The following is a 14956-nucleotide window of genomic DNA, read 5'->3' as shown; positions in this document are numbered from 1 at the left end:
TAATGTTTTGAGACTCGCTCTTTTTCCTGTGTGTATCAGCAGCTCATGTCTTCTCACTGCTCAGTGGCACAGTGAATACAGCAAATGTGTTTTATCAATTCACCACTCAGTGAACATTTGGGTTGCTTCCAGTTTGGGTCAATTATAACCAAAGTTGCTATGAACATTCACTTATACTTTTTGGAAATATTTGTGTTCATTTCTCAGTATCTAAGAGAAATGCTCAGTCATCTGAAAAGCAGATTTTTAACTGTAAGAAACAAAAAAAACCCTGTTTTCCAAAGTGACTGTGTTCCCAATTGCTTCCCAACTTTGCCAAAATAGGTTATTTGTCTATTACCAAGTTGTATATGTTCTTTATGTAGTTTTGACACAAGTCCTATGTTGCATACAAACTTTCATGTGCTTTGTATGATGTTAATATAACCATACCAATTTTCTTTTGGTTGCTATTTGATTAGTGTGATTTTTCTATCATTTCACATTCAACCTTCTAAGTTTTAGGTGTGTCTCCTATAAACAGTAATTAGTAGAAAATATTTGGGTTTATTTCTATGTCACTATAATAACTTACCATGCTAATTATTTTGCTCCTTTTTCTCAACCCTTTTCCTGCCTTCTTTTAGCATTACACAGCTTATACTCTCTTTTCCCACTCTACTTTTAGTAGTCATCCTTAAAATTTTTAACTTTGGTGGTGGCTCAGAGGGTAAAGCGTCTGCCTGCAATGCAGGAGACCCAGATTTGATCCCTGGGTTGGGAAGATCCCCTGGAGAAGGGAATTGCAACTCACTCTGGTACTCTAGCCTGGAAAATCCCATGGACGGAGAAGCCTGATAGGCTACAGTCCATGGGGGTCGCAAAGAGTCGACAGGACTGAGCGAGTTCACTTTCACTTTCTTTCTTTCCTTTTATCCAAAGATTGCATCACAAGTTCCTCATTGAACACATCATCACATCCTGAATGCTGTTCAGGAGTTTGAGCTTTAGTTGTTGAAATTTATATTTAAGATAGAAAAAAATTTAAATCTTTTTATAATCAGTATCAAATTTACTACCATATTTTATCAGTATTTGCATTCATCATCTATTCTTATATCTTATATAATTTATCAGTGTTTCCATTCATCATCTATTCTTATACCTTCCTTTGAATTTACTTTCCTTCATTCCTTTGTTGTTTTCTTCTTTTTTTCCCTGTTTGTTTTATTTGGAGGGGTGTTGTTTTTTAGACATACATCTTTAGTAGTTCTTTTGGTGAGGATATATGCCAGCTCATTTGTTTTATATTGGGTTTTTTTTCCCCCTTCAGCTGTGCAGCATAGCTTGCAGGACCTTAGTTCCCTGACCAGGGATTGAACCCAGTGAAAGCACCGAGTCCTAGCCACTGGAGTTTTTAAATGTCTGAAAATGTTCCATTTTGCCTTGATTCTTATAAAGTAATTCAACTGGATATAAAATATAAAATACAAAATACAATTTATTTTCTCTCAGTAATTTTGCAAATACTCTTCTGTACATAGTGTTGATGAAAAGAAAGCTGTTGTCAGCCTGTCAATTCTTTGCAGGTTATCTTTTCTCTCCTATAACTTCCAATAAACAGTAGCATTATCTGTTTCCAGTCATCTATCACTCTGATGACTTTGAACTGCTTTTCCTATCATGGGGAATTCTCTTGTACAGATGCAAAAAATGCAGGTCTCTGTGGCTGCTTGATAGGAGCTTATGAGCACTCCAGACTCTGAATTTCAGTCTAACGGGGGAAAAGGAGAAATAGGAAAGAATCTGTTTTGGTGGAGGATGCTAAGTTTCCAAAGGCAGCCTAGTTTCCAAAAGTAGCCACTACTTCTAGTTTCCAAAGGCAGCTGCTAGTGGCAGCTACTCTTGGTGGTACTACTGACAGTATTTAGTGCCTAGCAGTGGAAGCAGGGGTTTCTTCAACAGACGGGTTCTGCAGCAGAATCTGGGGCATGGATAGTCTCCATGAACATGAATTTGAGCAAACTATAAGAGATGGTGGAGGACAGAGGAACCTGGCATGACGCAGTCCATGGGGTCACAAATGGTTGGACATGACTTAGTAACTGATCAACAACATAGTATTTGGACCTCCGAGGGGGTTTGTGATGTAAAAAACTTGTTTTATGTGTAAATTAGCCTGAGTCAGTTTCATTTAAACTTAAGAATGCAAAAACTTTGTGATGTAATCTATAATAATGTTCAGAATGGCTTCTTTGAAAAGATGTGGAAAAAACTCTGAAAAGCATATGTGATTTTTTTTTAAATTAAGATGATCAAAGAAAGAGTAATTTCTGTTTGTGGGTCTTACCTTTCCCCCAACCAGAGGCAATATGTGCATTTTCCCGGTCTGACAATCCTTCACTGAGGACACGATGAGGCAGGTGCCACAGAGAACAACCAGGCGTTCAGCCCACTTATGCAGCTGGGTCTTTCCCTTGCGTACATTATAGATGCCAGACAGAAGGATTCGATCCAGATGATCCATCTGGCATGGTTTTTCTGAAAAGAAAAGAGTACATCAGAAGCCACCATTAAGTATTACAAAATAAGCTCTCAGTCTTAAAATGTTCTCCAGCCCTGAAGTTATATAATGGGAGCACTATGAATTTCGGATGCTACCGTCAATCCTTCTTCCAGTCATAGCTCCCATGTACACAAAGAAAGGCAGTATGACAGAGTAGTTAAGATCATGGACTTGGGAGTCAGATATTCAAACTTAAGTTCTGCTACTTACTTTGATTCCTTGAACTACATAATCTCACTGACCTTGACATTCCCCATTTATACAGTTCAGATCTTAATATTACCTACCTTTGGAAGATCCTTATAAAAAAGTAAGATAATGAATGTAAAGTAGTAAGCATGGTTTTAGATACAAAAGAAGTATGGAATAAGAGACAGCCACTATTGCTGTGCTTAGCCTACTGCAGAAGGAAGAAATTAATGACTAGTTCTGTACACAATCCTCCATCTTCCTGCTCTTTGTGAGGAAAAGCTTTTGACTGATATTTCAATCAACTATCCCAATTATGGTAGCAGAAGCTGATACAGACATGCAAGAGCATCTCTATCTTTTTCCACCCGTTATAAAACTTTATATGACAGATAATAGTGAACAAAACAGAGCATTATGACAGAAGAAATGTTCTTGGTTAAAGTACTACTGGAAATAGACAGTAACTCTATACAGAAGCGAACAGAAGCAGCAACAGTATGAGGCTGAGCGAACAGCAACAGACTGGGAAGTGAAAAAACTGGGTTGTACTCAATACTATTACATAATTAATTAAACCCTGGGCATCATGGTACCCTTTTGACTGTGTGTTTCCTGTATAAAAAATGAGGAAATGGTCTGGCTTACTTCAAAGCTTTAAACTTTGTATGTTAACACCACCATTTCTCCTTCTAGTCTAGGCTAATCCTTTCATCTATATTCTAAATTTCATGTTCCTTGGGGAGTTTGGTTCTTCTTCCTTCTCACTCTTCAATTCCACCCTCCCTATTGTTTCTATCAAAGCTACAAAAGCACTCAAGTTTTCTCCAGTTCCCTCTCAGTCTCAACTGTAGAATTCCTTTAGATCAGGGATTCTCCAATTTCTGTGTGCCCAAGAATTATCAGAGAATTAGTTTACAATGCAAAACGCCAAGACCTACCCACAGAGAGTTTAATTCAGAGGATCTGGGATGGAACAAAGGAAAATACGTTTTTAACAAGTATCTCAAGTAATTTAAATGCAGATGGCCCACAAATCATATTTTAAGAAACTCTATAAGTTTATCTTTTTAAGGCTCTTTTCTTCTCATTTGTGCTTCTATAGTAGCTATCTGTAGCTACTCTCAGAAAGGAATATTCAATTTTGGGGGGAATAAGTTATTTATACACAAAATAATATGCTGTCTTATTATTATTTTTGGAGGGTTTGCTAAGTCTCTGATCTGAAAGTAGTAAAAAACAGAATGAGGAAGTTCTAATAAATGTTTGGAATGACTAATAGTTCTAGTTAAAAACAGACTTACAATCTCAAAAGTCAAGATTCTAAGTGGAAAATTATGGTATACTTTGAAATATTCTATAAAGAAAATAGAAAACAGGAGCTTCCCAGGTGGCACTAGTGGTAAAGAACCCACCTGCCAATGCAGGAGATGTAAGAGACACAGGTTTGATCCCTGGGTCAGGAAAATCCCCTGGAGAAGGGCCTGGCAACCCACTCCAGTATGTCTGCCTGGAGAATCCCATGGACAGAGAAGCCTGGTGGGCTATAGTCTGAGCAACTAACACTTTCATTTTCATAAAGAACATGGATTATTTTATAATTTAAGAAAAAAAGTTTCTAAAAAATCAAGGAGAGTTCTCTAACAATGCCCATAGTATAATCTCTAAACATTATGTTTCATTAACATGAACCAGGAGTCCTTAGAAAAATCACCTATTCCTGGTGTGAATCATGATGAAAAGATCAGCTTAGGACATCTTTTTGTGTAAGAACTTAATGGAAAAATCTAGAATGTTACCAAAGACTGTGCTGGGCTAGGCTCAGTCACTCAGTTGTGTCTGACTCTTTGGATCCCATGGCCTATATCCCCTCAGGCTCCTCTGTCCATGGGATTTTCCCAGCAGGAATACTGGAATGGGTTGCCATTTCCTCCTCCGGGGGATCTTCCTGATCCAGGTATTGAGCCTGCATCTCCTGTGGCTCCTGCATTGACAGGCAGATTCTTTACCACTGAGCCAACTGTGTAGCCCTACTGGGGTCATGTTGGAAGGACACAGAAGGCAACCTGAAAGAGCTCCCAGGAGCTGAGATGAGACAAATTAAGCATCAGAAAGAAAAATGGCTGCAATGAATTGAAACAAACATACATAAGCCCATGAGATCATGATGATACTCAAAACAGACAATAAAAAGCGAAGTTACACAGACCTTGTGAATATAAACTGAAAGGTAAAGCAATATAGCATCTAGAAAATAATAAAGGGAAGGACTGCTAAATTGGACTCCATCAAAATGAAATACTTCTTTTAATCAAAAGATACCATTAAGGTTCTGGTTCTGAGTTAGAGAAAGCACACTCGGTCTGCCCTGTCTCTCCCACTGAATTCACCTATAAAACCTGGACACAACATCTGAAACGATGGAAAACCCTAAACAGGCTGAACACAAAGAAAATCAAGCCCAGACAGTTCATAATCAAATTGCTGAAAATTAAAGACAAAGGAAAAATCTTTAAAGCCAGAGGAAAATGAAGCACTGTTTATATGGGAACAACTGCTTGAGCAACTGCATGAAGGCTGTGCAGGAGCGCTCTGTGCTATCTTTCCAACTGCTCTGAAAATCTAAAGCTAGTTCAAAATAAAAAGTTAAACCAACAAATAAATAAACACTGGCTGGTATTATTGGGGGTTAAAATGAAACATTTACTTACACTGCAAGAGTAAAACAGGAAACTTCAAAACAAATTTCAAACTTGGAAGCAGTGGTTGGTGAAGCAATCCCACCTTGTGGTTTCGTGACCCTGAACAAATTTTATTAATATATTTTTAGGCCTTAATTTCCCAAGTTAAAGACCGAGGAGCTGGACTAGATGATCCCTAGTCCTGCCCAGGTCTCACATTTTATGGATCCTTTTTATTCCTCTAAACGGTTTCTCTATCAACTAAATACTAAGAGTACCTTAGAGGTTAAGAAGATGAGATTTAGAATCAGTTAAGACCTCTCTGGAGTAATAATATCTACCTGAATGCTTGTAAGGATGAAATGAAAAATAGTACACAGAGTGCTCAGTACCTTAGTATGTGCTCAGCACATAGTGAGGGTATATAATAAAAGATAGTCATTATTAATATAATGAAAGTCCTGCCTTAAGCCTCCTTCTTTTCTTATATTTTAAGTATTACTTTCAATCTTTAACAGCTTCCACAGATTTAACACTCCCATGTACCTGACTCCCAGATCTGTATTTCCAAAGCTCCTGGTTCCACATATCCGACTACCTGCCAGACATCTTCAACTGGATGTCTACCACTGCTTACAGTTACACTTGCCTGAAACCAGATTCTTCTCACAAGTCAAGTCCTGTCATTCTCCCAAAGCCGCCCAGGCTCAAAACCTCAAGTCAGTTTTGCCTCTTAGGATCTCTTCCTCAACATCTTTTTTTAAATCAACCACCAACACTTACTATTCCTTCAAAAAGTCTCTATATGAATGATTCCTTCCATTCTCTAGTTCAGATCCCTAATTCAAGCCTGAATTGTTATCCATTCTGGTGGCAGAATCATCCTTCTCAGCCCCACTTGGATCCCATCACTTCTTCCACCATCTGCCAAATGAAGGGCAAATTTCTGATATTGCACTCAAGGCCCAGAACAATCTGGACTCAAATTATCTGATTCACAGAATATGCATTGAAATTCCTAATACCCTTCCTCTGTCCTCCTTTTCCTTTGTGATTACTGAAATTGTGCCCATTTTTAAGGAACCAACTCAAAAACTACTTCTTCAGAAAGATTTCTCTGTTTCTAGAGACCTTCCTGATTTTCTAGAAGAAGAGTAAAGGGGAACTTCCCCATCGTCTATTGCAATCTATCATGTAGGTATATTAATAAAAAATAGTGTTGGTATTAGCATTAGACAAAGAGATCAATATAATAGGATAGAGTCCAAAAATAAACCTCTGCCTGTATAGGAACTTAATAAAGGTGATGCATCAGATCAGTAGGAAAAGGATGAGCTATAAGTATTATTGGGACAACTGGCTATCAGTAGAGAAAAAAAAATACAGTTAGATTCCTACCTCATATCATATTTTAAAACTATAATAATACTTCAAGAAAATATAGAGGATGTTTATGACCTAGGACAGGAAAGGAATGTAAATGTATTAAAGGAAAATATTCATAAATATGATTAAGTAAGTCTTCTGCACCATAAAAAACAATAAATAAAACTACAAAACAAGTTACAAGCTGGAAGAAAAATATGTCACAAATACAGTATCCAGAGGATTTATATTCAGAATATATACACAAGTCTTTCAGATAATAAGAAAAAAGATAAACAGAAATATATAAAGGCTAATTCAAAGAAGAAATTAAGATCTAATATAACTATGAAACAATATTCCACCATTCTAGTAATCAAGGAAATTAAAACAATGAGACCATCATTTAATCCATCAGATTTGTAAAAACTTTAAATGCTAATATTTAAAGTCCCAATAATTTCATGTTTAAAGATATACTCTGAAGAACAGGTGTACAAAAATGCAATTTTACCATAATGCTGTGTAAAACAGCACATCACTAGGGAAACTGTTATATAAACTATAATACATACGTGACATTCAACAGTATGCAACGTAAAGAAAGGCATATAAAAGAGTTTTAAAAAGACCTCCAAAATGCTACTGGGAGAAAAAAAGCATGAAGATCAATACCAAATGATAGGATTTACATTAATATATATATATATATATATATTTCTACAAATAACATTAGATAGGAATAAAAGTTAGAAAATTCTCAACAGGTATATACCAAATTGATTAGTATATCATAATTATCACACTAATGTCATTGCTTAATAGATAGCCACTATTGGTATATACTTGTACTGACTCAAAAACACTACTTGTAGGAATCACTTCCTCCCTCAACCCTAGACGTCAGCCATTCTCTTGACTTTTAGAATAATCATTTCCTTGTTTTCTTTGTATTTTTGCTACTTATGTATTAGTTATAGTGGTTTTAACTACTGTAACAAAAAGAATGTACATAATTCAACAGAAATCTAATTCTCTGCTAGGGCGGGCAATATAGGTTGCCAGGAGTCAACTCTGTTGAGAAACTCCAGCTGAAAGTGGCTTTGCTATTTCAACACATGACTTCAATGTTGCTCAGATGACTGCCTCCCTAGCCTACAGGAGAGGAAAAGAACAAGAAGTCTGCATGGGAAGATTTAGGAACCAGGTGTAAAAGTGGCACACAACAATTTCATTCCATACCACTGATGAAAATTTTGTCACAGGCGCACATCTAACTGCATAAAAGATTGAGAATGAGGTCTAGCCGAGCAGTTAAGCCCAGTCTTGTTATGGAAGAAGGAAAAAGCAGATCTGATGGACAAACAGTGGTCCTGTCACATGTCTCTAAACAATATGGTTGAGTTTTGCTTGTTTTCAAATTTTAAATGAATGGAAACATAATATGTGATTCTTTTGTATCTAGTTTCTTTTGTATGTGTTTATGCCTCTTGGATGGAAGTGTCTCAGACAACCTGTGAGAGAATATGGGATATAAAGAAACGCTCAGGCTGGGTGCTATGCTACCTGAACTATTCAGTCCCAGCAAATCACACCTCCCAGACTCTACTTCCTCATACATAAGGAGTTGATTAACTGACTCTCTTAATCTCTGTGATCAATCATAATACCCACTCATCTTTAGTCACACATGTTATTTCAGGCTTTTATATCATGAATCTGCACTGAGTCACTCTACACATTTTCCCCCAGCACCCACACCAGCAAGACTGGTAACTGGCATCTGCACAATGGCCCTTGAAGTACTGAGCAACTTTTATATTCGGCAAACACAGCAAAACCAACTGGCCTGAACTTGGGCCCCTCTGACCCTCGCCTTATTAAGACTATATTCTAACCTAAGGTAACTCACCAAAGGCTCTATACATGAAATACTGAAAGCTGATTGATAAGCTATTAATATCTGCTTCAAAAAATACTTCAAATTCTTTAATACTCCTTTCTTCAAAAGGTGAGGCCTAATTCCCCACTCAGCAGTGTGTGCTGTTTTTGGTGACACAATTCTAATGAACAGAAAGTGGTAAAAACAATGGTGACTTATGAAACTAGGTCATAAAAACCTGAAGTCGGTGTGTTTGCATATACATGTATGCACACGCTCATGTGCGTGTGTGTGTCTCATCGCTGGGGGCAGTTAGCTGCCACAACATGAAGATATTTACGCAGCTCGAGAGGGGGTCCACATAGCGAGGAACTGAGATCTCCTGCCAAAAGCTGGTGAGAAACTGGGGCCTTTACCAACAGCCACATGAGTGAGCCACGTTAGAAGTGAATCTTCCAGCCCCACTCAAGCCTCTACAGCTTCAGCCAATATTAAGAGTACTATCTCACGGCTTCCCTGGCGGTCTAGAGTTTAAGAATCCGCCTGCCAATAGAGGTGACACAGGTTCAAGCCCTGGTCCAGGGCAATTCCACATGCTGTGGGGCAACTAAGCCCATGTATCACAGCTACTGAGCCTGCGCTCTAGAGCCTGTGAGCCACAACTACTGAAGCCTGCGTACCTAGAGCCTGTACTCCACAACAAGAGAACCACTGCAATGGAAACCCACGCACCATAACTAGAAACTAGCCCCTGCTCTCTGCAACTAGAGAAAGCCTGCACACAGCAACGAAAGACCCAATGCAACCAAAAATAAAAAAATAAATAAAAATTTTTTAAAAAAGAATAAAGTACTTAGGATAAATTTAACCAAGGAGGTGCAAGACTCATACACTGAAAGGAAAAACAACCCTAAAAAAAAATAAAGCTTACTAAATTCAACAATATACACATCTGATGAGTCCATCAAATGTTAAGTCATATATAATAATCACCTACTACTTAACATTCTCGAACTATCCAGAAGTTCATGACCCTTATAAGGAATTTGAAAATCTGAAACTAAAGCTCTGATTTAATCGAGATGCTGGCAAAGGTACATAATAATTCAGAAGTCAGCAAAACACTAAAACAAAAAGAGCAAAAATAAAAAGAGAAGACTTTTGCTGTTGTTTTCTGACCGCCTAAGTAAAGGCAGCTTTGAATAAAATATTTTTAAAAGGCTGAAGTTACAGGTACAAATAATCAATTAAAAATAGTTAATGCTATATTTAAAATGGATAAACAACAAAGACCTTCTATAAAGCACAGCAAACTCTGCTCAATGTTATGTAGCCGCCTGGATGGGAGGAGAGATTGGGGGAAGGATGGATACATGTATATGATTGAGTGCCTTTGCTGCTCATCTGAAACTATCACAACATTGTTAACTGGCTATACCTTAATACAAAACAAAATGTTGTTTTTTAAAATAGTTAATATATTCACAAAGCCACTGAAAAATTCTTACCACCATAAAATCGGAGCATACAGCCGAGGTCAGGATTTGCTGCCTCCTCTTGTATTCGTGCAGGATCGTCAAACCCCAGTCTGGATAAGTAATCATAAACAATCTGAAGAGGCCGTTCGGTAGGTTCCAATCTCCTGCTTACACAATTCAGAAGGAAAATATTCGGTAAGTTATAAACACACTTTATTTGATTTTTAAAGTCTTTTAATATGCTCTAGATTTTTACTTCTATATCAATTTTCTTTAATATCTTATGATACAACTAGTGGTGCTCAAAGTTTCTGGTCTCAGGATCCCTCTATAGTCTTTGAAGCCCCCAAAGAGCTTTTGTTTACATGGGGTTTATCTATTGATAGTCACATGGCATATACCTATTGACATTTATCTACTTATTTACTGAGAAACTAAAATTAAGAATTTCTAAATATTTATTCATTTTTAAGTAACAATAAACCCATTACATGTTAACAAATATTTTCTGAAAACTGTATTTTCAAAATAGGACAAATGTAGTGATAAGACTTATACTGGTCAGCACTTTGTAAATGTCTTTAATAACTGGATAACAGAAAGCAGATAAGCTCTAAGATATGTAGTCTCTAGAAATCTCCATTGTATGCTTATGAGACTGAGAATTAAAAAGAAAATTAATACCCCATTATTATTATGAAATAGTTTTGACCTCATGAACTTCTTTAAAGAATCTCAGAGACCCCCAGAAGGTTCTTTGAGAATCTCTGGTTCAAACTTAAAGGCATCAAAACTATGAGATGTAAAAGATTATACTCGGCCATAACTGATTTCACATAAGCTGGAACACAATTAAAAATGGAGACTTTGGGTTGCTGACCTCTGGCTTCAAAGATGGATTTTTCCAAAAAAAGTCAGGAATGAACTGCCCAGTAATTACCCAGAAATCATTCTGTTACATGGTTATGACTGAAAGCAAGGAAAAGCCAGAATATCAGTAATCATTTGTGGCTTCTGGGGATACTGCATATTTTAAAATCACACGAACTTTTTACAATTATTTTAGGAAAAAGCAAACAGTTATAACAAATACAGCAGCTGAGAGCATGAACTCCAAAAGTCAGACTGCCTGGGTCTGAGTCTTACTTCTGCCACTTATCAGCTCATGTGTGTCCTTAGACAAACTATTTAACCTCCCTGACTTATTCCTCACTAGCATAATGGGAATGACAACAGTGCCTAACTCACAGGGTTGTTACTATAAGTATTTATTTATTTGCTTATAAGAAGATATCATACAGTACATAAAGGGCTTAGCAAATTATTTCACATGTAGTAGTATTTGATAACATACTGACTATTATTCAAAAAATTCTTAGGAATGGAAAAAAATTTTAATGAGAATAAAAATAGAATGTCTCCCCCAACTGAAACAACAATCAAAAAACAAGTATAGGAAAGCCTATGTGTTTAAAATATCTTGAAGAACATCACTCTTTAAAAGGATTCTGTTTAGAAAACTTAAGACTTGTATTAATCGCAAGAAACATGATACACCTTCCATCAAGGCATAAAGACATGAAGGATTTGTGTTTTGTGGTTCAAGAACTAGAAAATACTAGTTGGCAATAAGATTTACTTTTTAAAAACATGAAATGAGAATACTATAAAGTGAAATATAAGCAACTGTAAAAAAAATTATAATGTAGAAATGGAAATCATATTGATGCATACAAAAAAAAAAAAGACAAAAATAAAAGCCACGATATGGCCCCTCCTGACCCTCCTGGCTCAGTTCTGACTTCCAGCTTCTGTAAACTCAGAACTACTACATGGGGAATGACCAAAGAACGAAAAGCCTACAAAGATCAGCAAATACTGAATTTAACAGAAATGGAAAATATATTTTTCAAAATAAAAACATCAGTTACAATGAATCTCTAATCAAATAAAAGAAAAGTCCACAAAGGGCTGTGACAATATTGGGTACCTTCCTCATACAATGGTAGAATCCTCCAAAGAAGGATACATTTTAAGAGAGACTTGTAATAAATTATCCTGGAGGGGTCAATTAGTCATGTAACAGGAAGACTGGCTGAAGGATTAAGCTGAAGACAGGGTGACCAGGGGCATAAACAGCTCCATCTTTCCATGTCAAGAATGGTTATTAGATTTAGTCTAGATTGATCCAAAGAAAAGCACTATGACCAGTAAGAAGTTGCACAGGTAGACTTGGATTAAAAATGAGGCAGAACCTTAATAATTAGAGATGCCCAATAATGAAACAGACTGTCCACCAAAATAGCTCAGAGAGAGCCACCTGTCACAGACAATTTAGAAGCGTCTGCTCTAGGAATCAAGTCAGGCCAGATGATCTTTAGGGTCTTTTACAACTCAGGGGTCCACGATGTATCTAAGACACCTTCCTAATATAGTACAAATTCTACCTAAACACTGCTATAATTTTTGGATACAGAGTTCAATGTATTTAACTATAATTCCACATATATGGTGTGTGTGTATATATATATATATATATAGGACCATATATACTATAATGATCACATATTAAGACCAAGAAATTTTAACTCAAGCTCTATCTTATCAGCTCAATTTTTCTTATTTCTCTCTGGAAAACCAAGACAATTGTAAACATCCTAACATATTTTGCATCATCACATTTCCTGATCTAAAAAGGCTCTGTAGATTTTGGAAACCCTCTTTAACTAGTTCCACCAAAAGAAAGTATTTTCCCTGGGAGAGAGGGAAAAAAACTAAGAGAAACTCCACATCTGCTCTCATCAATTTAGCATAAATGAGCAAACAAGAAATATTTCAAGAACTGCAAAAACAAGTAAAACAAGGGACTAATTCCATTTACTCATTAAACTCATCTGCTTAAGGGAGTAGAGAGTATGGGGGAGGGAAAATTCTATCATATGCTTATGGATCAATTCTGTGTTCCAAAGTTCCAAAAGTTTAACAGGCTGCTAATTAGCTATGTGTTAAATCTCTCATAAATCAAAGGAAATACACTCTATTGCAAAACAGGTGTAAGACAGAATATGTTAGCAAAGAAAGGTTCCATTCATTATTTGAAATACTTCCGTTAAGGCTTTAAGAAGAGACAATAAGACTATTGTTAATAGTGTGCTTCTCGGGCTTCCAGAAGCTACAATAGTCCTTGTAAATATGAATATATGTGCATCTAGTTATTTTTCTCCAAACCAGCCAACCAATACAGTAATGCTATCAACAGTGTTTGTAGCTCTTGCATGCTAAGTCACTTCAATCATGTCCAACTCTTTGCAACCCTATGGACTGTAGTCCATGTAGCTCTTAGCCAACAGTTATTCTGAACAGTGCCCACAGTTAAGTTACAGGTAAGAGAAGAGTAAGTTTCATTTCAGGGATCACTCCACATCAAGGAACACGAAACCGAGCAAACTCCAGGATATAGTGGAAGACAGGAACCTGGTGTGCTATACAATCCATGGGGCCCCAAAGAGTAGGTCTTCAGTAACTAAACAACAACAATCACCCCACAAGAACTCTAGTTAATAGTAGGAGTAACTTCTTGCAACCCAACACACTGTATCCAAGACCCTAACACAGCACAGAGCAGCATTTTATACATCAAAGTCAGGTTAAAACTCAATCTCTAGCCAATAAGGTAAAATCTGCAAACTTTTAAGACCAACAGTACATATAATGATACAGAAAACAAGGATACTTTGATAAATGTTTACTCCATATCTGACACTATGCTCGGAGAAGTCAATGGTACTCCACTCCAGTACTCTTGCTTGGAAAATCCCATGGACGGAGGAGCCTGGAAGGCTGCAGTCCACGGGGTCGCTGAGGGTCGGACATGACTGAGCAACTTCACTTTCACTTTTCACTTTCATACACTGGAGAAGGCAACCCACTCCACTGTTCTTGCCTAGAGAATCCCGGGGATGGGGGAGCCTGGTGGGCTGCTGTCTACGGGGTCGCACAGAGTCGGACACGACTGAAGCGACTTAGCAGCAACAGCAGCAGCAGACACTATGCTAGAAGTGTCTCACATTTTACAAAACTAGGAAATAACTACAAGAGAGAGTCGCATAATTAGTACATTTGGCATCAGGGTTTGAACCTACGTCAATTTCCTTACAAAGCCTCGCCTTTAGGCAAACAATATTATTTTTAAATGTAGTTAAAATAATTTATGCAGAAGAGAGCTCAAAGTACTTCCTATGTTAACTTGTACCAGGAATGTAAAAAGTTATGTTTTAAAATTACTGTACGTCATTAGTCTGATACATCCTCATTTCAAAGATACACTATTTTATGCATCACTGTTGTATAAGAATCCTGCTAGTCTTTGTAGTCCTTGGTTTCTGTGAGAGGGATTTTAGATTCTTGAAATTTCCTGAGTAATGGAAGTGTCTTAGTTATTCACAAGCGCCTTGGATCACCTCTCAGTTTATGCTAAGAGATGAGCTGACACAGGATGGGAGCTGGTCACAGAAAGACCAACCTCCTGAAGAGAGGCTTGGGGCTTGACATGAGCCCGATCTTGGGGGAGGAGAGGGCTGGAGATTTAAATTTGAGTTCAAGCACAAGATCAAGGATTAAATCAATCAATCCTACCCTATAACTCAACAAAAACTCTGTACTGAAGCTTCCTGATGGATGAACACATGTGCTGGGAGGGTAATACGGATGCTCCCTATGTGTGTATTCATTTGGCTCAGCCAATAGAGAATCAATTCCCCGTTCGGGAAGATCCCCTGGAGAAGGGAATGGCTACCCACTCCAGTATTCTTGCCTG

The 14956-nt window shown here is 37.2% G+C and overlaps 1 protein-coding gene across 1 annotated transcript in view; it reads right to left on the bottom strand.

Annotated features, from left to right (window-relative positions):
* Positions 1-14956, bottom strand: part of PHLPP2 (PH domain and leucine rich repeat protein phosphatase 2) — a 58443-nt gene that overhangs the window by 30784 nt on the left and 12703 nt on the right. Inside the window, exons 3-4 of the mRNA XM_052656513.1 lie at positions 10171-10304; positions 2330-2520 (exon numbers count right to left, since the gene is read on the bottom strand). Coding sequence (XP_052512473.1) covers positions 2330-2520; positions 10171-10304 — 325 coding nt within the window. The remainder of the gene's footprint in view (positions 1-2329; positions 2521-10170; positions 10305-14956) is intronic.

The sequence above is a fragment of the Budorcas taxicolor genome, chromosome 18, assembly GCF_023091745.1.
Source record: "Budorcas taxicolor isolate Tak-1 chromosome 18, Takin1.1, whole genome shotgun sequence".
NCBI lineage: Eukaryota > Metazoa > Chordata > Mammalia > Artiodactyla > Bovidae > Budorcas > Budorcas taxicolor.
The sequence above is the reverse complement of the archived record's forward strand: the minus strand, read 5'-3'. Positions and strand labels throughout refer to the sequence as shown.